General features: G+C 42.2%; 3 protein-coding genes across 4 annotated transcripts; 2 read left to right on the forward strand and 1 right to left on the reverse strand.

Annotated features, from left to right (window-relative positions):
• Window positions 1-449: 449 nt before the first annotated feature.
• tbc1d10c (TBC1 domain family, member 10C) lies at window positions 450-6,785 on the forward strand. Its single transcript, XM_072395654.1, has 8 exons — window positions 450-1,077; window positions 1,302-1,409; window positions 1,564-1,670; window positions 1,934-2,048; window positions 3,005-3,070; window positions 3,247-3,436; window positions 3,592-3,749; window positions 4,043-6,785. Exons 1-8 carry the CDS (start codon window positions 763-765, stop codon window positions 6,572-6,574), a joined length of 3,591 nt encoding a protein of 1,196 aa, XP_072251755.1. The 5' UTR covers window positions 450-762; the 3' UTR covers window positions 6,575-6,785.
• Window positions 6,695-13,319, reverse strand: rad9a (RAD9 checkpoint clamp component A). 2 transcript variants are annotated; one of them, XM_072395653.1, is made up of 12 exons: window positions 13,040-13,319; window positions 12,845-12,884; window positions 12,644-12,717; window positions 12,505-12,553; window positions 11,441-11,555; window positions 11,199-11,298; window positions 10,901-11,007; window positions 10,663-10,769; window positions 10,477-10,541; window positions 10,296-10,394; window positions 8,700-8,934; window positions 6,695-7,133 (listed from the first exon to the last, which is right to left on the reverse strand). In XM_072395653.1, the coding sequence occupies exons 4-12, from the start codon at window positions 12,514-12,516 to the stop codon at window positions 7,017-7,019; spliced, it is 957 nt and encodes a 318-aa protein (XP_072251754.1). In that variant the 5' UTR covers window positions 12,517-12,553; window positions 12,644-12,717; window positions 12,845-12,884; window positions 13,040-13,319; the 3' UTR covers window positions 6,695-7,016. The 2 variants fall into 2 exon arrangements, with proteins under 2 accessions (XP_072251754.1, XP_072251753.1); XM_072395652.1 differs by having other exon boundaries at window positions 12,845-12,915.
• Window positions 12,837-19,077, forward strand: LOC140318042 (uncharacterized). The gene is made up of 7 exons (XM_072395651.1): window positions 12,837-12,922; window positions 14,525-15,963; window positions 16,052-16,203; window positions 16,910-17,333; window positions 17,423-17,558; window positions 17,782-17,978; window positions 18,552-19,077. The coding sequence occupies exons 2-7, from the start codon at window positions 15,091-15,093 to the stop codon at window positions 18,795-18,797; spliced, it is 2,028 nt and encodes a 675-aa protein (XP_072251752.1). The 5' UTR covers window positions 12,837-12,922; window positions 14,525-15,090; the 3' UTR covers window positions 18,798-19,077.
• Window positions 19,078-20,250: the final 1,173 nt, after the last annotated feature.

Raw genomic sequence — 20,250 nt, forward strand, 5'->3', positions numbered from 1 at the left:
ATTACTCAGTTCAGAAATTCTCAGTTGTATAAAAAACATTTAAAAATTGTAAGTGCAACTTTACCATCCACCTTAAATATCTTTCAAGTTCTATTTGAATGCTTCTGAAATGGTTTCAACCTACTAAGAAAACCATAAAAACCAAAAATCGAATATGTGCACGTGTTCTCTGATCTGACGATTTAACACTTATCACTTCAAGTTATTATGTTAATAACATGCTCAGTGTGGTACAGTTAATCCAGTAAAGTTGGTAAAGCTTTCCCCGAGAGCTGAAAGAGTTTTTCATAAGCAGAGAACTAAAACTACCTACGAGGGGCTTGCAGAGAAAAACGAGTTATTTACTTCCTTGGCAAGACCAGGAAGTTCTAAAGAGGCCATATATCCGAAGACCACTAGGGTAAAGAGACACAGCTTCTGCATCCAACGCGAAGAGCCACCCAGGCGATTGATTAATAGAATGCAGTCTAAAGACAGCCAGTGAGCAGGTTTTAGCAGTTTATCAGATCATTTATATCATTAGTGTGAAAAAAAACAACAACACTATTGTAGCATCGCACCACCTTAGTGACATAGCAATGTTTTCAATGATTTACCCAGTCCTCACAACCAGAATGAGTAAATTGCATTTACATGAACGCTAACAAGCACTGGAACAGAAATCCCGACAGAAGTTGCGTCAAATCAGAATAAGACAGGCTGAACAAAAAGCTACCTGTCATCTTCCCACCTTCCACACTGATAACATCCTGACCTGTTACCATGGAGACACCAAACTGCAAACATGTGGTTTTCCTGTTTCCTGTCTTGTTTTTCGAAGCTCTGCGTTTCTGTGCAGTAATGACAGCACGCAAAGTGCATGCAGCAACACTGCACTCTGACTTAAAGGCCTCGAGTGAAGTGACTTTTAGTGTTTTTGGTCAAGCAAGTGAAACTGTAAATATTCGCTGGGTGCTTTGTGTGCCATCTTTCATCAGGATTGTGGGTCCTTCCCCTGAGCTTGTCAGACAGCGGGAGGCCAAGTGGATCAACATCATGGGGCAATGGGACCGCATCTTAGTGAAGAAGAGCAGTAAGGTGTGTCACCACTAACTTACAGAAATCTATTCACATAATGATCTGGGGGGGCAGGGTGACATGGCTGAAATACATTCAGTTTGGGCTCCTGATTTCCTGACACACTCTCACAGGAAACAATACAGATTGCATATCATTGTATTTATTCATTTTTTATCTTTTATCTTAAGTCACAATGTGAACGGCCTCTTAGAGCTGATCCTGGGTCTGTGATTCCCCTGCAGGTCAAGGTGCAGTGTCAGAAAGGAATCCCAGCCTCGCTCCGAGCAAAGTGCTGGCCTCTGCTGTGTGGAGCTTCTGACAGAATGAAGCAAAACAAAAACACCTATGAGGCAAGAAGCATTTCACATTCTCATTGTGGTACATGCTTTCTGGTAACCACCAACAGCTTTGTTGCAAAGAATGCTGTGTAATTGGTCACAAAACAGGGTGAATATTGGATTTTCCCAGCACTGACTTGTAAAGATCTCTGCCCCATGATTTTAGTCTCTGGACTCGCAGCCTGGTCTACAGAGCTGGGTGGATATAATTGAAAGAGACTTGGACCGACAGTTTCCTTTCCATGAGATGTTCCTCTCCAAGGACGGTCACGGGTAGGCTAGTTTCTACAATTAGTTTTTGTCCATGAGCTGATTGCTACAGAACAGTCATACACATGCTTCAGTCTTCGATAACTGCTTCTAGCTCATATTAATAAAATTAATTTCTTTCTTTCTTGGTGCAGAATCAAAGGTTTTTGATCCAATAGTAGAATAATAGACAAAACGTTTGACCTTAATTACACTTGCCTAAGTTTTTTTTTTTTGTGTGTGTGTGTGTGTTTATGTGTGGTTAATAAATGTGTGTGTGTGTGCAGGCAGCGTGGTTTGTTCCGGGTGTTGAAAGCTTACACTCAGTACCAGCCAGAGGAGGGTTACTGCCAGGCACAGGGGCCAGTGGCTGCAGTGCTGCTTATGAACATGCCTGCTGAGGTAGTGACCGATAACATTCTTCTGATGTGACAGCAAAAATAAATCTAGATCATTGATTTTCATTGTGTGAAGCCAGCCTCCCCAGCGGTGCTCTACTCAGCTTTAGGTGTAGACTCGGTGAATGGAGATTAGGAAATATTACACAAAATTGCAAGTAATCAATGTTATGATCTGAGCGAATGACTCAGATGCATTGGTTTTGTGAAAATGTACTAATAATAAACTAATCAGAAACCAATAAACACCATAGAACACCTGATTTATGTATTTAGAGCAGTCTGTGAGCAATATGTGGCTATCTTGGCTCACTTGCTATGATGCAATAGGCATCCAGAAATTTAACAAGAATAAAAAAGTGGTGAGAAGTTTTTTTTCCCCAAATTTCATCTGAGGGGAGGCCTACTGTCCCAGACTTTGGAAATAACAGCTCTAGATGAATGGCGTATTGTTTTTTTTTTTCTTATGAAGCCATCCAGGCTAAACTGACAGCTTCTCATTGTTCCCTTCAGGTCTGATAGTTACCAGTTACACTCCCTCATGTTTGCTTTTTTTTTTACTTGATCACATTTTGAGCGCTCTCTCGGGTGCACCTTTGTGGTGTAATAGTTTAAAGGGTGCACCCTGCCTTTCGCTCAGTGCCAGCTGGGATAGGCTCCTGCCCCACCCCCGACTCTGAATTGGATACAATGGGTATAGAAAATTGAAGGATGGATGGAACACATGAATAGAATAAATTGATAAAGAATCAAAGCCCCTTTCTGACAGTATTTCTGTAACACTGTTTGTTAATCTAACTGCTGAAATAGTTACGTTTTTTTTACCTCCTGCGTTCAGTCGCATTGCTTACACCTTTTCATTGCCATAATGATTGTAATAACCTTGCACCCTGACAATAAATGTCATAAATGTTGAGTTCTAATGGCACCTCATTTTCCCCATTGTTTTACCACGGGCAGGAGGCTTTCTGGTGCTTGGTTCAGATCAGTGAGCAGTACCTGCCTGGATACTACAGCCCTCTGCTGGTGAGCTCATTCAAGCTTTTTGACCCTGTCAGAGACCATTCACATGTTAGCCTGTAAGTTCAATCTGGAGAGGGATTTTCGTTGACCTCAGAGACTGACTAAAGCTACAATGAGTCATATAGTTAGAGTGTCTGCTGAGTGGCTCCTGTCTGAGCGTGCTGTGGTGTGTCGTACAGGAGGGAGTCTTGTTTGATGCGGCCATGATGACCTGGGTTTTGAAGAAGACGTGCCCTGCTGCACACAAACACCTACAGCAGCACGGAGTGGAGCCGCTCATGTTTGCCACCGACTGGCTGATGTGTCTGTTCACACGTCACCTGCCGTTCAACACACTTCTCAGAGTCTGGGACCTCTTCTTTTGTTACGGTGAGTCTAAACATCAAACAACCCACTAATAATTTGAATAGCATAATTCTGGTCTCCTGTAGTCTTTCTCAGGTTTCAAGTCACATCAGCTGGAGGATAAAGAAAAAGTTGTGCTGTCTGTGTCTCACACCTCCTCCTCCTCTGCTGCCGTACAGGTGTAAGGGTGCTGCTCCAGGTGGCGGTGGTGCTGGTGCGCCGGGTGCTGGGTCGGGCCGAGCAGAGGAAGCAGTGTCAGGGCCAGATGGAGACTCTGGAGAGGCTGAGGGGTGTCAGGGAAGAAGTCCAGGAGGAAGATAATGCTTTCATAGCTGAGGTAAATTTGAGGTGGAAATAAAATACACACAATCTTCGACAGGAGGGCTTTGTACCTTTTTTTTTTTTTAGCATCTTTTTTTCTAAATAAACTTTTCTTGCATTTTCAGTAACAGACCAGCAAGTTTAACGGTGCTCGCCGTCACATTTACTAAAAAATTTAAATATGCCAGTATCTTTCAGAAAAAGCTGCCAAACTAAGACGCACTGTTTATTCTTCTTTTGTTTGGCCACCCCAAATTCTGAAATTTAGAGTTAAACAAATATCAGACCACGGTTTTGTTGTCATTTCAGGTGTGTTCGGTGCCTCTCTCATCCAAAGACCTGGAGAGGCGAACAGAGAAGGAGCTAAAAAAGTGGAGGAAAGACAGACCCTCATCCACCTTTGACCCCGGAGGTCGCTGCCATGGATACCGGATGGCATGGGCGAAAGCTCAACAGAATATAGAAGAACGAGAAAGAAAAGAAAGGGAAAAAGGGAACCTGTCAGTCCCCCTGGCTCGCTCTGCCTCCACTCTTTCGCTGTCACCATCCCTCCTTCACAAGAGGTGGAAGAAAGGAGGAAAAGTGAACACTGGTGATTGGGAAGGTGGGAAAAAAGTTGTGAGGCATCTTTCAATGGGAGCAAAGGACGACTGGAAGAGCTGGAATAGTTTAGATCTTAAGAACGTGAAGGGCGTCCAGGAGGAGAATGTAATTTCAGAGGGACACGAAATAAAGGAGGAGTTGAAGCTAACAGAAGAAACTGAACAGGAGGAAAATCAAGAGGAACTGGAAACCCAAAACACGCCAACAGAGCACACAGAAGAAATAGTAACAGCAGAAAAACAGACTGGAAATGAAAGTCAACTCAAAGAGACAGCAGAAAGTAAAATGCTTTTAGAACCGAGAGAGGAAACAAATCCGTGTCCAGTGAAAGAGGACACTGTTGAAAATGTTCTCCGGCCCTCAGAGCTCATGCCTCCCTGTGAGCAGGACGGAAAGCTGGACACTGTGAGCCAATCACAAGTCCTGGAGGAACAAAGTCATAAAAGCACCGCCCAGGAAAGTGAGGTTCAAGACACAGATGAAGAGACAGAGAAACCTGTGACAGACCGTGAGCATACAAGTGATACAGATGATAATCACACTAAGACAAGGGGAGAGGCAGCAGATGGGGAGGTGGGGATACAAGTAACTGCTGATTCAAGGGAAGAGCTGACAATACAAGCTGACATGAAACCAGAGGCGGGCATGGAAAGTGAAAATGCACAACAGGTGCTGGTGAACACAGTTACAGAGGCTTCAGAGACAACAAGTGAGACGAGTCTGGATCCAGAGACAGACAGAGATGTTAAAGATTCAACTCTCGACAACCAAGACCCTACAACTGACACCCAACAGGAAGAGAAAGAAGTGATCACAGAGACCGAGGAAGATCTGTCCGAGGAGAAAAACGACAACACGGAGTCATCAGCCGAAACAGAAAAGAAAGAAGAGTCGCACACTCAGACAAATACGGAAACTGATGTACTGGCAGAGACTCGAGAAGCAGAGGAAAATGTAGCTGCGCAGGACGAACTGAATGCCAGTATAACACAAACGGACTCAGAGCAACGCATAGATTCAGAGGCAGAAGCAAAGACAGTGGAAGCGACAACTGTACCGTCTTCACCCGAATGCCTCCAACAAAAAGAGGACTCGGACTTAGTAGCAGATACGCAGACTGAGGCTAAAATAGCAGCTGCAGACGACACAAAGGACAAATCAGTTGGAGCAATAGTAGCTGAATCTGTGCAGGAAAAAGAAGAAATAGCTGAGACAGTACGCACCGAGACACACGGTGAAGCATGTGTATGTGATCAAACAAACGCAGCGCAAACACAAATAGAAACAAACGAGGAGACCGCAGACTTTTCAACACAGGATGAAGCACTGAACCACAGCAATGAGCCTGAACAGATGAGTTCAGAGAAAGAAAGCTCCTCCGAGACACAAGCACCCAAACAATCAACAGACGATGCCGCTACGGGTGCTGTGGAGGAGGCAGGGAGCTCAGAAAATGCTCAAGGAAATACAGCAGAAGACGATGTGTTCAAGTCTACTGAACCAACAGACGATCCACTCAGTAACACACAAGCCCAAGTCGAAGAGTCTCCCTTTACCAAAGGTCAGTCTGAGCCTCACGACAGCAGTCTGGAGCAAACCTCTGGACGCTGCAGCAGCAGGTCCTCTGGTGATTTCTGTGTGCGCAAGTCCTCCACCTCACGTGGTTCCAGGTTAGCACGTAGGCTTTCTGAAGATCTGTTCACCATCCCACCGAAAACTAACCGACCTCAATTCAGCCCCAACGATCCAGAGCCACAACCTCGAGCAGTTACCACAACAGCTCCTGCGGAGGCAACGGAGGATACGTCAGTGCAGCCGGAGCAGCAGCCCGACAACCCTAAGCGCTTCGGTCTCTTACGCAGACTGAGAGGAGAGCAGTCCAAAAACACCAAGGCAAAGGGGACGGCCAAAATGCAGGTGCCCCAAATCTTAATTCAAGACTTCAGCGATGGAACAGGGAAACCAGTTGAGGACGTGGGAGAAGGGAAGCTGAGCTCCAGGGAGAGGAGGAGGAAGCGGAGGGAGCGAGAAAGACGGGAGAAAGAGGAGGAAAGGTTGAAAAGGAAGAAGGAGAAGGAGCAGGAGAAAGGGAAGGAGAAGGAGAGAAGGAAACCACAGACAAGGGGGAAAAGTTTTCAAGTGCAGAAAGAGAAATCTCGCGATGACACCACTCACCCGGCAGCAACTGGCTCACAGACACTTAAATATTCTTCCTCTTACGCTGAAACTTTCTTTTGATGATTTAATCTGATTTCAGTTCAGGCGTCATTGCTCTTGTCGAGGTACTGGTTTGAGCTTCACACTGGTTTACATTGAACATTTTGACATGTAAATAATAAATGGTGTTCGCATACGTTGAAAATAAGTTTGTTTTATTTGGTGGGACTTAAATCCTGCATGTGCATTACAAACTGCACCGAATCCAAACCATAAACATGGAAGTGCTTCTTGTTTCTGTTTCACATAATCCCGGATTTTAAGTCCGCCTTGAACATTACAATCCAGTGATTGGAATGCAGTATAAAGTACCGGCCTCTGTATGTCAAAGCAGGTCCGTGTCAGATTTGCACAAATGAAAAGCAGAGTCCAAAACGTCCATTTGTTCAATTTCAAGTACTCCAGGTGGTGTAACAGTGCTCTCCCAATCATCCACAGCCAGGTCTGTCTATGTTTCTGACTGTCACCCTGCTTCAGTGTCATCCTCGCTGTCACTGGCCAGCACTTCTTGAGTTGTAACCGGCTGTGTGCTCGTCTGAGGAGACGGAGGAAGTACCGAGCCAAAGAAGAGGGAGCGGAACTGTGAGAGGAAAACACAAGAAATTACAAAACTGGACTTTATCTTAACATTAGGATGCAGACAGCCAAGTGATTGCTGACTTGTTGTACAGATACACCACTGTTAACTGAACTGTCAATAGGAGACTTTTGAAACGAGAGGCAAAAATCCTCAAGATAATATGCAACAGCCTTGTAGGTTTGAGCAGTTTTGGGCTTGTAATTCGTTGCCCCACACATGACAGTCTATAAACAAATATACTTAAATTCATTCTACCCTCAAAAGAGATGTTTAAAGAACTTTGAAAATAAGTATTATCCCATGAGAGGATTAGCACACGAGAAGAAACCAGATATTGAGATATTTGACCCTGGAATGAGTGCACATTGTGGCCTTTCAAATCGAGAACAAAAGCCTGATATCATGCAATTAGTTCACCTGAGTTGAGTTCAAACAACCACGAGGAATGAGAAATAGCCTGTGCTGTGTGCGACACATCTCCTAAAAACTGTTCTCAACAGAAGCTGCTATGTAGGGTATACAAAGACAGTGCAAGAATGCTTATATAAAGCACTAATCAGAGACCTCGGGGGGTCTCTGATTGCACCGTTTAATAAGCAGTTACATGCAGAGCTAAGCTGAGCCCTGGTTACAGCTGGAGCCGGGCACTGAACTGTAGGAAAAATGTTGAGGGCATTCTTCCGTTTCTCTGTGGGAGATCATCATACGTGTAAGTATGTCCGAGTTCACAGCACAGACGCCGTCTTTAGGTGACTTGAATGGTGATTTTGTCAGATGATGCTTCTGTTAGAAATTCAGGATTATATTAGAGCAGAGTGACAGTCTGGAAGATCTTTAAGCAAAGGTGATTTGAGACGTCGTGTGTTTCTGGGTTGATTTTCTATTCAGAATTTCCAGATATGAGAATGAGAGCAGCTTTATTGGGTATCTGGTTGTAATGATACACACTTGTACTTTACTGTTTTTTACAAAAAGATGGGACCTTGGAGTGTCTGTGAGGCACCTAGACCCATTTAATTTGAGTTGTGCATATAAATGCGTAGTGATTCGACTCCCAACTGTATTGTCCGGGCGTTTTTCTGCAATTTTGGATAGACTAACATGCTGATATCCATTTCAAAAAGTCTGGTTGATGACAACTAAATATTTCACTACTGTCATGTAAACTTGCTCAATGTTTTCAATTAGATCAGACTAGATGAAGTCTTACTGTATTCACTTTTTAGTTTTACACTTACTGTACTGTACTGTGCTCTAAGTGCCACCTCTGACTTAATGATTTTGCTCAATGGATGTTTGTGCTTTAATACCTGATAAGTCATTTCACACATGAAGGGATTTAAAAAATATATTTTGTACGACAAAATAAAAATAACAGCATGATCTCATATGCAAGTGGGCCTCAATCTTTTTTTTTTTTGTCTGCAACATCTTATTCTGGTCTGCACTTCTCCCAAAAGACGGAGAAATGTTTTTGATTAAATCTGCTATTTGTTTCAAGGGAAAAGGTTAAGGACCCCACCCCTTGAAAATGCGGCCTCTTTACCTGTGAAAACTAAACCATACCTTCTTGTTTGGAGGCTTGTCAAAATCTTCATCTACCTCTTCTTCCTCCTCCTCCTCGCTGTGCACTGTTGCCCTGTGATTGGCTGGTTTTGAACTTGTGGACACAGCTAATGAGGATGTGGCTGGGTTGGTGGTAGATGGGCCTGGTGCAATACTGGTATCCATGGCGATCAGGTAGGAGTCTATGTCATCATTCATGAAGTCATCAGGAGGGGGTGGTGGCTGTGTGTGTGTTCTGAGGAGTGCACGAGACAGTTGGTGTAACAAAATGAGAATGAAGAGCACAAACATTCACAGCTTGTGTTTGTAGCCTCATGCTGAGCTGGATTTTCTGACATCGACCCTGGATCAAAGATCCCAGAAGGGTGTTTGTGGTTGTCTCTTCAGAGAGGTTGCTAAATTAGACTGACACATCTACCAAAAGTCTTCACAGGGATGGAATGCATCAAACACTGCTGTAACACAGCGCTGTGTTGACCTGTGTTCTGTGGACAAGTGCTTGTGTATTTCATGAACGTGAAACATGAAATTCCAGAAATAGCTCAGTCTAAAACTGTGCCAACAGCTGATTGATACTTTGTATTAATAATTACCCTCTTCAATGAGACCCAAAAACAGTCGGTAGTTTTGAACTTATGGGCACAGCTAATGAGGGTGTGGGTGGGTTGGTGATAGATGGGCCTGGTGCAGTGCACGTATCTGTGGTAATTACTGAAACTACCAGGTCCTGAATTAAACACCATGCAGTGGAAATATACTCAAGATGCTCAAACTGGTGTAATGTTGATGCACCGATTTGCACACCAATATTAGCTGGAGGACATTACTGTGGAGTAAATAAGTGTTGTTTTGCTGTCCTTGGCATGTAGGCTGTTTATCAAAAGAATTGTCAGTATTAGACCTCCACATTTCCAGGCTCCAAGACATGGAAAACCTCAGCTGAGATGATGCAGTCGCTCATCTTGAAAGCGATTTAGTGTCAAAGAAATATTTCCATGAGAACAAATGAGTGAATGCTTATGAATGACACCCACTATGTTGATTCACTGACATCCAGCAAGTCAGACAGTTCCTCACCAGACTGCCAAAGTTCACATGCTGACTAAAATTGCTTTTGACATTTCGGATAAAGATGAGAAATGGTTGGAATAAGGTGGGGTGGAAAATACCTAAACTGAAAACTCAGTTGCCTAATTAATGCCTACGGTGAGACACATTGATCGCACGGAAGGTCTGACAGCACCATACATCCCACAAGCTGTATTTCTAAACACTGTAAATGTGATTCATATTAAGCAAATAGGGGGGGTGGGCTGCCTGTTGCTGAAAGTTTCCATTAGGAAGTCTTAAACACAATTGCACTAAATTACGTACAGATCATCCACCAGGTGGCATCGTTGGTTAATGTTGATGACTTCCTGTCTGTCACTGAAATTAAGAGGCTATTGGGTGAAAATAGTTTGAATATCATTCAGTTCCATCACTGGAATTTTGTAAAACCAACCGACGACCTCAATATTTCAAAGAAAAGAAAAGAACCCAGCCTGCTCAAGGGCTTTCCACAGAAGTCTTCATCATTCAGTGTGCTTTGTTTACCCTCTGCTGTTGTTTTCACGAAGATTTGAATCCTCCGAAAGCGTGGCCAGCACAAAGTCACCCTCCAGGACGCTGTCAGTTACTGAGAGCACCGCCGGGCTGGCACACGAACACAAAACCTCATAAATGTACATGTCAATACACAGTTAGAATTATACAAGTTGAAAATGAGTTGGCTCACCTGCCTGGCTCATCAAAATACAAAGAAACAGGTAGACCAGTGGCCTCCGCAAACAACAGCAAACCCTGGAAGAGGGAAACCCGTAACTTCATTACGAGCAGTCAGCATCTCTCACTCTCTGGACAATAACCCAGCCCTCTTCCACCTGTCTAATCTGTAATTCTTCCCCACTGTCGCTCGTCTCACCCGTAGCTCCTTCAGACAAAACGTGATGCTGTTGTGAGCTCTGACAGCAAAATGTTCAAACTCATCTGAAGCCAGACACAGCTCCGTCAGCATGGCCTTGGACCGCTCTGAGAAGGAGGAAAAGTTAAGAGGAAGCAAAACCAAACGTTAAAATTAAAAGTCCTTTCTGCTTTTAAATAAACTTCATACAGTTATATTCTGTTACAGCCAACTTGATGGGGCTGTCGGGTCCCGTCACCTGCTTCATCCTCTACATGGTTCCTGACCCACATTCGTTCATCACTCACTGTCAGAGTCACTTCTTCCAGAGACGGAGGGAAGTGCACGACTGTGTCCACCAGCAGCCTGAGAATAAAGGAAAACAAAACTAAATCTTTCTATTTCAGCCCAATTAAAAGGCATTGTTTGTTATTTGGAAACTGTGGTCTGAAACTACACTCCCAAGAGTTACAAAGGACACTCTGTTCGAACATCAGCCACAAGGAAATCAAAAGACAGACTATAAATACTTTTATTTGAAGACCGATTTTACAGACCTAGGCTGGGCTCGGAATGCATTGGCACAGCTGTCCTTATCAAACACTGCTTGTAAGCTTTCACTGTCCTGGTAAGACAGGTTATGTGTCTTCAAAAGGCCTGCAGAGAAAACAAGGACACAAAGTGGAGTAGAAGGCATTTAATACAATAATAAATTGTGCCAGTATAAACTGAATGTAACCCTGACATCATCCCTGTAAAGTGTTATGAACTCTCTAAGATGGAAGTTAAGTCAAGTTACCGTGTTTGCAGTGCAGAGTGAAGGTGAGACGGTCCTTCTGTTCATCCAGCTCGATGCGACACTTTTCCACCGTCTTTTCCAAAGTCGCTAGAGATCTGAACACAGCCTGCACACTCTAACAATAACAATATAACAAAGAAGGGATACTGATTACATTAATATGCAGTGACATATTCTGAGTTGTCATATGTCGTAATTACAGGACAAACTCGACATGTACATGGCTTATTTTAAACTCAAATAGTAATATTTTACTCTGCAACATTATTTACAAGTGTAACAAGAAGGAAGTTCAGAGGTTTTGAAGAACAGCTCACACATATAACATATAACCACAAGTTTCTAGCTGTTGCACAACAGGACAGATAGCATTAAAAGGCAAATATAACTTCACTAGTCTTGGCTTCACTTAGTTCTTGATCTCTCTGCTATTAATCATTTTGATCAGGAGTCATCAGCATGAGTATTCAAACTCCTAATAGATAGCACTCAATCTGCCAAGAGGTTTCTTTATGAGGACTATGTAGTAACACAGCTATGACACATGTGAAGAAAATCTCAATTGTGCATTGGTAAGTTGTCCAGATATTTCTTAAGTGAAGGAATAAGACACATACATAAATTTGCTCATCTTTGGTGTAATTACTGTACAGTAGCATGTACTTAGAAGCTTGAATCATCAAAACTGTTGTAACACAATATTATAGCCAGCTGTAATTGCACATAAATAAGAGAGCTAAACAGACGGCAAGATGTGATGGAGAAATGGTCAAAACATCCCTCATTGCCTCTCTAAGAGGCACTGTGACTGCACACGTGCAAATTACTGACAAGAGAAGAAAAGAGAGTTAAAAAAACATTTCTAGGAACAGACTAAAAATGTCTTGTGTGGGAAAGATGACTTCAATTGACTCACAAAAGAGAGATATGGGTCAAAGAGTACTTGAACTCTTGTGATTGACATTGGAGTTGTCTACAAAACAAATGAAGTTTGGCAACAGCTGACGCAGAAGACAATAAAACAACTGGAAACATCTGTCACGGCTCATCTCTGTGTTTCACACCTTTATTGCCATCTTGCAGCGGAAGTTGAGGCCAGTTGGAATGGAGTATCTGCACATGAAACATGAGGAGAAGTTGCCTTAACTCTTTGCATTAATGTGATGTTCACTGACTCACTCTAAGTCGCACAAGAGTCTGCACCTGCTGAAGAAGAGTGGTGCGAACAGGAAGCAAGCATACGCCGACCGAGAGGAGTTCACAGACCGCAAGGCCAGCTACAAGAGAGAAAAAATATCAAATCAGCACCATTCATTGACGTAAAGTGTGCAGCAACAGGAAGCTACCAAACTGTGCATAGCAGGAGGAAGTGTTGGTTTATCTGAAAGCATCAGAACAGCTCACCCCATCTTCCTGAGGCTCCACATACAGCTCATCGCCGATCCTGGACAGAGAATGGATGGCTTTGGCCAACACTGGACGGTACAGATGCGCGCGTGCACGGACACACACGTATATATAAAAATAAAATTATTACCAACATGAAATGCTTGTGTTTTAGCAAAAGACAGAGTTGAACCGGCGGGACATGTCTGCTACCTTTCACGTTTCCTCCCGTCACGACACACTGCATTTCTGCAAACTAACTAATCCGTTAAGTTAGCAAACTTGACTAAAAGTTAACCAAAACTAGCAGCTGTACATCAACATGACGTGAACCAGGTGGGTTTCAAAGGTTTGCAGGCGGAGCATAAACCCTCTAATGGAAAACATAATTTATTTGTGGCTGTATTTGAAATTTTAAAATGCCGTAACTGAGCGACAATTTAACTGAGCCTCGCGTTGTTTACGTCGCTGTACCTGCTTCCGCAATTTGGACCAATCAGAGAGGCAAGAATTTAATCTTTTGTGGGAGTTTTTTCTGAAGCGCATGCGCATTGAAACGTATTGCTTTATTAACGTCTATCAATAAAATGGGGCAATATTTACGGTTAATGCTGTTCTGAATGATAGTAGTAGGTACAAGTAGGGTCTTTTGTAACTTTTGCCTCTTATAGTGGATGATGTTAAGCACGCTTAAAAACACAACATGCAATACTTTGTTGATTAGTTTTTTCAGTCCTTTTTTTTAAACGTCAGATAAATAACATAACAGGTCAACTTAAGTAGTAAAAGTGGTGCCAGTTACAGATTGCTCAGGAAGTCTTTTTTCAGCTATGTGAATTAATTTTTCTACTATCACAACTTACCATCCTTCTGCTTAAATTGATACAACATTTAGACCATTTAGACATGCTGACAACTTTGGGGGCATTTTGTGCACAATCACTTTTGATCTGTCCATAACGACCTTAGATTTCCGCAGAGCAATCCAAAACTGTTTAGCTTTAAACAGCTGAGTGCACTGTACGGAGCTTTACCAGCAGTCTGACTGGTTTTAAAGCCTGCCAGAAGAATAGAGTAGAATAGAATGTCTTTATTGTCATTGTTCAGGTACAACGTACAACACAAGTACAAGAATGATGACATCATTTACCTTAAAACAGCATCAGTTGATAATTACTATGATCTTTTTTAGGCTCGTTGTGATTGTTTGATTTAGAAATTTCCTGATTGGATCACAAGTAAACTAAAACTTTTTTGTGTCAAATGAAAAATCTAGTTAAAATATAAGCAAATATTTTAGATAAAAACTAAGTGAAATTTCAAATTCAGGGACTCCACTCTACACTTAAGTCCTACAGCAGCAGCAGTCATACATTGTTGATAATCAAACAGAAGATATGAACAAAAAGATTCATATAGTTAAGAGAGTTTAAATAAAATGTTGTTATTCTAAAGATGACACCAGGCATTTTCTTATTTCTTTCATTCTAAAGATATGCTGTAAAAGCAGCTGCTCTCTAAAAAACTCCCAATAATGACCAGTTATGGACCACAGTGGCAAGAAAGAGGGTGTGTTTGCACATGTGTGAGAGCAAAACAGAAATAGGAAGGAAGAGCGAATAGCAAGAGACAGAGGGAGTGTCGCTGTCAAAGCAAAATTATCTTACCTCACTGGTCTTTCTTGTTGGTTTGCTTCAGTGCGTAAGATCTGAGGAACGCTGCCATGAACTGTCTCTCCTCCCGTCACTGCTGGAGTAAGTGGCTGCTGAAGAAGAGGCATGACTAAACCAACCTTTGTGTGCTGAAACCACGGACATTTACTGAAAAGAAGAGACTTTTAAAGGACACAAGAAGGCACGAGTGAGATACATGTTTTGTGTTTGGCTCCTTGTGCCAAACCAGCAGAAAGATAGATGGATTTCTGCAGCAAAATTTGAGAATTACAAACTGGGGTAAAGGTACAGCAAGAACTCTATGAAATGAATCGGCAGGAGGAGCATCTGTGAGCATACCTGGATTGATATTTGCTATAAGGAACTGTTAGCATGATGGAAAAAGACTGGAACATTCAAAAAGAAGAGAGAGAGCAGCCCCCTTCCTAACAAAACCTGGACAAATGGTAAGGCAATATCCTCTGTCATGTTCTCCAACTTCAACAAATCACAACACTGTGTGGAATTCATCCCTGTCTAGCTGGATCCACTACATTGTTCCCTTGTGTTTCTGTGACATCTGGATTTGATCTGTAGAAGTTTTGTCCCTAGATGTCTCAGTCACATCACCCAACAGATACGCAGGCCTTGCTGCAGTCCATGCTGCAGAGACTGAAACTCCAGCCAGGGAGAGAGGGTCAAGCGTACCTGCAAACACCTGCATCTACTGCTTCTACATTCAGGCAAGAGGATGCGAAAGGAGCAACCAACCTCCAAGAAGTAAACAACAGTCCTGTAAATGTGTGTGGTGTTAATGGCATCCACTCAAAAGAGTTCAGAATCCCTGCTGTGGACAGTCATTTTGATGTCAAATGTGGTGAAACAAAGCACTCATGGTCTGGCTCTGAAGTTGGCAGGAGTCTAACTTCCTTCCCCTTCCAGAAAGTCAGCATCGGTGGTGACATGGGTCAGAGCAGGGTGCTGGGACAGTCCACACAGCTGGGGGTCATCCCAACAGGAACAAAGCAGCTGTTTCCTGCTCAATCACTTAAGGATACTGATCTCACATCTGTTGAGAGGACGGAAGGGGATAGGGTGAGTTTTGGCAGCTTTTCAATGAAAAGGCACATCCCTCCTGATACAGATACTGTTTCAAACATGGGACTGAACCAGAATCAGGTCCAGACGTTTACGCCCAAAGTTTCCATGTTGTCCATGAAGAGCTTAAATGCTGACTCAGCTGGTCAAGGGAATAAAAAGTTGCACGCAGGAAATGGAGACGCTGAAGGCTTGGAACCGAGTAAAGATGTCTCGAGTAGCCAAAAACCAACAAACAGCAGAAGAAAGCAGCGATCATCTGAGACTAAAACGAGAAGATGGACCCAGAAGATTAAAGAGAGGTGGAAGGACAGGCAAGGGAGTTTTGGCAAAAAGGGAAAAGAAGATGAGGGGAGAGTCGAGCAGAGGATTGAGCAGCCAACTCAAGTAAGCAGTGCACTTTCAATAATTTGTTTTCTAATCGACATAATGAACCAGTTTCTTAAAGTAAAACTGTAATTTGATAATTCCACAGATTTTAACCCCAAACCAGATACCGATGACAGATAATCTCATGAACACACCAAATGAAGGTGGAGAACAGAGCTTTCCTTCACTGGACAGCAGTGGTACCAGCCTAGTGTTTCCTTCACAAACACAGGACAATGCTGTTGATGGCAGCCTCAGGTAATCAACAACAAGCTCATCAAACTCATCCACTTTAGTACCGCACTGCTAAACATTCTCACAGTTACGTTTTCTTTATTTTATTTGTTCCCTTGAACATCATCGCGAAGAAATGAAAGGAATGTCAGATAGTTCCTGTCATAGCTATGAAATTTTTTAAATGTGCCAAACATGCCCCTGTCACTGACAGCAGCCATCACACTTTCATGCAAGTGCATGTGCTGTGAGATTTCATAACGTGCTATACAACGAAACAACATCAAACACAGACAAGACTTTCTTTGAAGATGAATATTTAATGACAGGCTGACAATATTCTTATTACAGTTACCAAATATCCTGACACTGTCATGCCAAGGCCTGTGTTTTCAAAAATAAAAGTACAAACAAATAATTTGACTCTTCCTTGCAGATTCTACTGTTAATTCTATGACATATTATTTATATCATTCATCTTCATTTATTGTTACTGTGTGAAGCACTTTGGTCAACCTCGATTGTTTCTAAAAATATAAATAAATAAAAGTGACATGAATTGAACAATTAAAATAAGCTACACACATTTAGATGAATTCTTTAAGGCTGTAATGTTGGTTTTGGTCATGGCATATTCTTTTTTTCACACGAAGAAACGATTAGCCTCCTTATTCATTTGTCATTTTGAGTCATATGTGTAAAACTGAGTTTACATGGTCTCCTGTTTCAGGTGTACCAGTGACTTTGAGACTGGCCTTGGGTCATTCAGCCTACTGGAGGAGATCGTCAGGGGTCAAGAGTGGGCTAAGTTCATAAACCCCAGCATTTCAGCAACCTCTACAAATCCAAAACCATCAGAGGAGCTGCTGAACCCGCCCAAAATCCAACCAAATCCTAATCAACTTGGAGGTGTAAGCGATCACCGGAGCTTCAGGAGTACAGAGTCTTCCCCAGCTGCAGTCTTCAGAGTGGCACAGTCGCCACCTGATGCTTTCACATCCCCAAGCATGAACATTCCAAAAGAAAAACAACAACAGTGGGTTTACAGAGATTCCGACCAATCAGAACCAATGGAAGACGGTCATAACCAATCAGACATGCAGTCTGCAGAGAAAGATTTGGCACTGCGGCTCAGACCTTCATCGTTTACAGAGGTAAAATATTTAAATCTGACTTAAAAATGAAAAAATTCAAACATTTGATTGTGTCATCGGCTTGAAAAGTTTTCTGTTTTCAAATGCAGCCTGCAGATAATCCGTTCAACTCAGCACTGAAGAGCAGAGTCCAGACCAGCAGAAAGAGGCAGCATCAGTCAGCTGAGAGGAGAGACGAGAGGCTTCAGCTTCAGAAAATAAGTGATGGAGAAGATGCAGATGGAGGTGAGAACAACTTAACACTCTAAATCTAAATCACTGTAAAAAGTCTGGTTTTAGTTTAGTGTTGCTGCAACACATGCAATTCTCCTTCTAAGAAGGTAAAGGATTTTTATACTTAATTCAATTTGAATCTAATATTTCAGATACTTTGAGCTGAACCTGTCAATTGTAGCAGTTGTTCTTCGGGAGTCAATCAGATCTCTGTTTGTTGCTCTTTTCACAACAGGATCCATATCTTCACCGTGCCCAACCAGCTACCACATGATAGATAAATCAGGACAGACACAACAGGATATCCTCATACCTTTGTACGCCCTAAACTCTCATCCTACACCTCTGTCTAATACTTTCGCTCCTGCACCCCGGGGCGTCCTCAGACACACCATGTTCCAGGAGTCCTCAATGGAAACTCTTACAAAAAGGGTAAGATATTGTGTATCATAACGCCTCCCAGTGGTGTGTAAATTTGAATCATTGAGTATTCCACATTGCAGGCGATTTTTAAGCATAGTTTTACCAAATAAAAGCATGCCTAACGCAGTCATTGTTGATTTAAAAGAATGTTGAATATCTTGCTGACCCTGCTGTCCCATAGCACAGCTGAAAAATATGTTGATGGAGATTTAGAAAAAAAAATTGAAGTCACAAATTGATTGTCTTTTTTTGTCTTTGTATGTTTTTGAATGCAAAGTATTTTGAATGTGTCCTGTCAACAAAATTCAGAATATATGCTATTAGTTTGTCCTGTTGTGTTAGGGAACTAGTTCGTTTTAAAATGGTGTTTTTTCAAAAAGTTGCTTCTTCTTTTTTTTTTTTCAAACTCAGCTGTAAAATGTCACTCATTGTGGCGAAATGATTGAAATGATTATAATCAGTGTTCCATGCAGCAAATATAAGACATAGAGATGAAAGTGATAAGGAAATATGAAAGTCAGGAGGAAATTTTATAAAGTTTGTTCATGTTTTCTCTTTCTTCCATTCATCTCTGTGGATCAGAGGCGAGTTGAGGAGAACCGCCGGGTTCATTTTTCAGAGGAGGTGGTGACCATATCATCTCCGTGCCTGGACCTGAATGCAACATACTCAGATGAGGACTCCGAAGCAGAGGAGGACTCTGTGATAGAGCAGGAGTGTGAGGTAGAGCCGGCACTCGCAGAGGAGGTGGCACCAGCCCGTCGGCCTGTTCTGCCTGCCTGGATACTGGCTTTAAAGAGGAAAAATACGGGGAGGAAGCACAGATAATGACTTCACAACAGCAATATCAAGCATGCAGCCTCTAAGACTTTTCTTTTCTTAAAATCAATTTGGTGAGAGTCTGGCTCAAAATCAGATTCTTCCGCTTTCAAAATGTTTTTTAAAAATAACAGTATTTCTGAGATACTAAAGTCGTATCAGACCGTAGTACCGTATTTCTGAGAGCTCTGAAAAGTTGGTTGCATCATGACTTCCTCTTTGGGGGATTTTTTCAATTTCTTCTGAAAGGTTTGACTTAAAGTTTTGTGACAGAGACAGAGCTTACTGAGCACATTCATCTCTAGAGAAAGGATGCACATTTTTCTCCTTGAGGCATTCAGAAAGTGCTTTGGTAGCTTGTATTGAATTACGCCTGATGTTAGAGGTACTGTGTCCACCTCCATCAGTCTCACACTGGACAGCGGCAGACTACTTTCTGTTCTACTGTCTGACTCTCTGCATGTATGCTGTCTCTTGGTTATGGCTCCCTGTCCAGCCTTCATCAAAATGAAACTCAGAAGAGGAAAAACATGCCAGATGAAGCTGATGCGCTGGTTAGAGACACTGAGCAGATTTTGATCGATTGCTGCTCTTCATCTGAACTGTTCTCCTATAGTGAACATCATGATCATTAGAACGCCAATCGGTCATTAATTGTAAAAGAGTAAATATTGTGTATCTCTGTAAAGATTTTGTTGTAACATCGTGGGAGACTTATGATGTACAAGTGCTACTTGTGCAAACATTAAATGAATAGCTAAACAGTTTTAGAGAAATGCTTGTTTGCAATCTTTTGGTAAGGCTGTTTACAAGAAGGATACCACCCTGCTTTTTTTCTATAATTTCAAATCACCATCTGTGCACTTTTTTGGACTGTGGGAGGTACTTCAGGAGTGCCTGATGAGAACCTGTGCATGCACAGGAAGAACATGCAAACTCCAATCAGAAATGCCCCTTCCAAGACTTGTTTTTGGAACATTCGTGATGTGAGATGGCAATGCTAAACACCATTTCCCCCAAAACAAAAATGAGCAATAAAAATGACATTTTTGCATCTTGGCTTTTGTGTAGATTTCACACCCCCACATAAGTCTTTAATTTGTTAATCTAAAGACGTGCCGGTAGTTCAATTTCAATGACTCTGGACAAAGCTATGCCAGCTGCTCCCTCCAGTTCCTATTGTCTTTGGTTATCCTCTTATCATCTTATTTTATTTTATTTTTTTAAGATCGATGCTACAATAAATGTGTTAACACCCATATTTTGTCTGTATTGTTACATTTAGTAAAGGGATCATCACGATCCCTCATTACTCAAGAAACAGTACTGTTTGGCTCTTTATATCATATTCCTTGCCTTTCCCAGAACATGCCTTTATACTGTTTACACTTTATTATGACCCCCTCTCATAATGCATGCTGACCAAATGGTTTTTATAAAAGGTAGACTAGGCTATACAGGC

This window comes from Leuresthes tenuis, unplaced genomic scaffold (assembly GCF_036924035.1).
Source record: "Leuresthes tenuis unplaced genomic scaffold, fLeuTen1.0.hap1 SCAF_11, whole genome shotgun sequence".
Classification (NCBI taxonomy): Eukaryota; Metazoa; Chordata; class Actinopteri; order Atheriniformes; family Atherinopsidae; genus Leuresthes; species Leuresthes tenuis.

Excerpts from the sequence above, each read along its gene's own strand:
- tbc1d10c (XM_072395654.1), top strand. The coding sequence starts at position 763 with ATGGAGACACCAAACTGCAAACATGTGGTTTTCCTGTTTCCTGTCTTG. Across the intron at positions 1,410-1,563 it reads AAAACAAAAACACCTATGAG|TCTCTGGACTCGCAGCCTGG; the intron begins GCAAGAAGCATT and ends CCATGATTTTAG. Across the intron at positions 3,437-3,591 it reads GGACCTCTTCTTTTGTTACG|GTGTAAGGGTGCTGCTCCAG; the intron begins GTGAGTCTAAAC and ends GCTGCCGTACAG.
- rad9a (XM_072395652.1), bottom strand. The coding sequence starts at position 13,073 with ATGCAGTGTGTCGTGACGGGAGGAAACGTGAAAG. Across the intron at positions 11,556-12,504 it reads GCTGCAAGATGGCAATAAAG|AGTGTGCAGGCTGTGTTCAG; the intron begins GTGTGAAACACA and ends TGTTATTGTTAG. Across the intron at positions 11,008-11,198 it reads GCATTCCGAGCCCAGCCTAG|GCTGCTGGTGGACACAGTCG; the intron begins GTCTGTAAAATC and ends CTTTATTCTCAG.
- LOC140318042 (XM_072395651.1), top strand. The coding sequence starts at position 15,091 with ATGTCTCAGTCACATCACCCAACAGATACGCAGGCCTTGCTGCAGTCC. Across the intron at positions 15,964-16,051 it reads GGATTGAGCAGCCAACTCAA|ATTTTAACCCCAAACCAGAT; the intron begins GTAAGCAGTGCA and ends ATAATTCCACAG. Across the intron at positions 16,204-16,909 it reads GCTGTTGATGGCAGCCTCAG|GTGTACCAGTGACTTTGAGA; the intron begins GTAATCAACAAC and ends CTCCTGTTTCAG.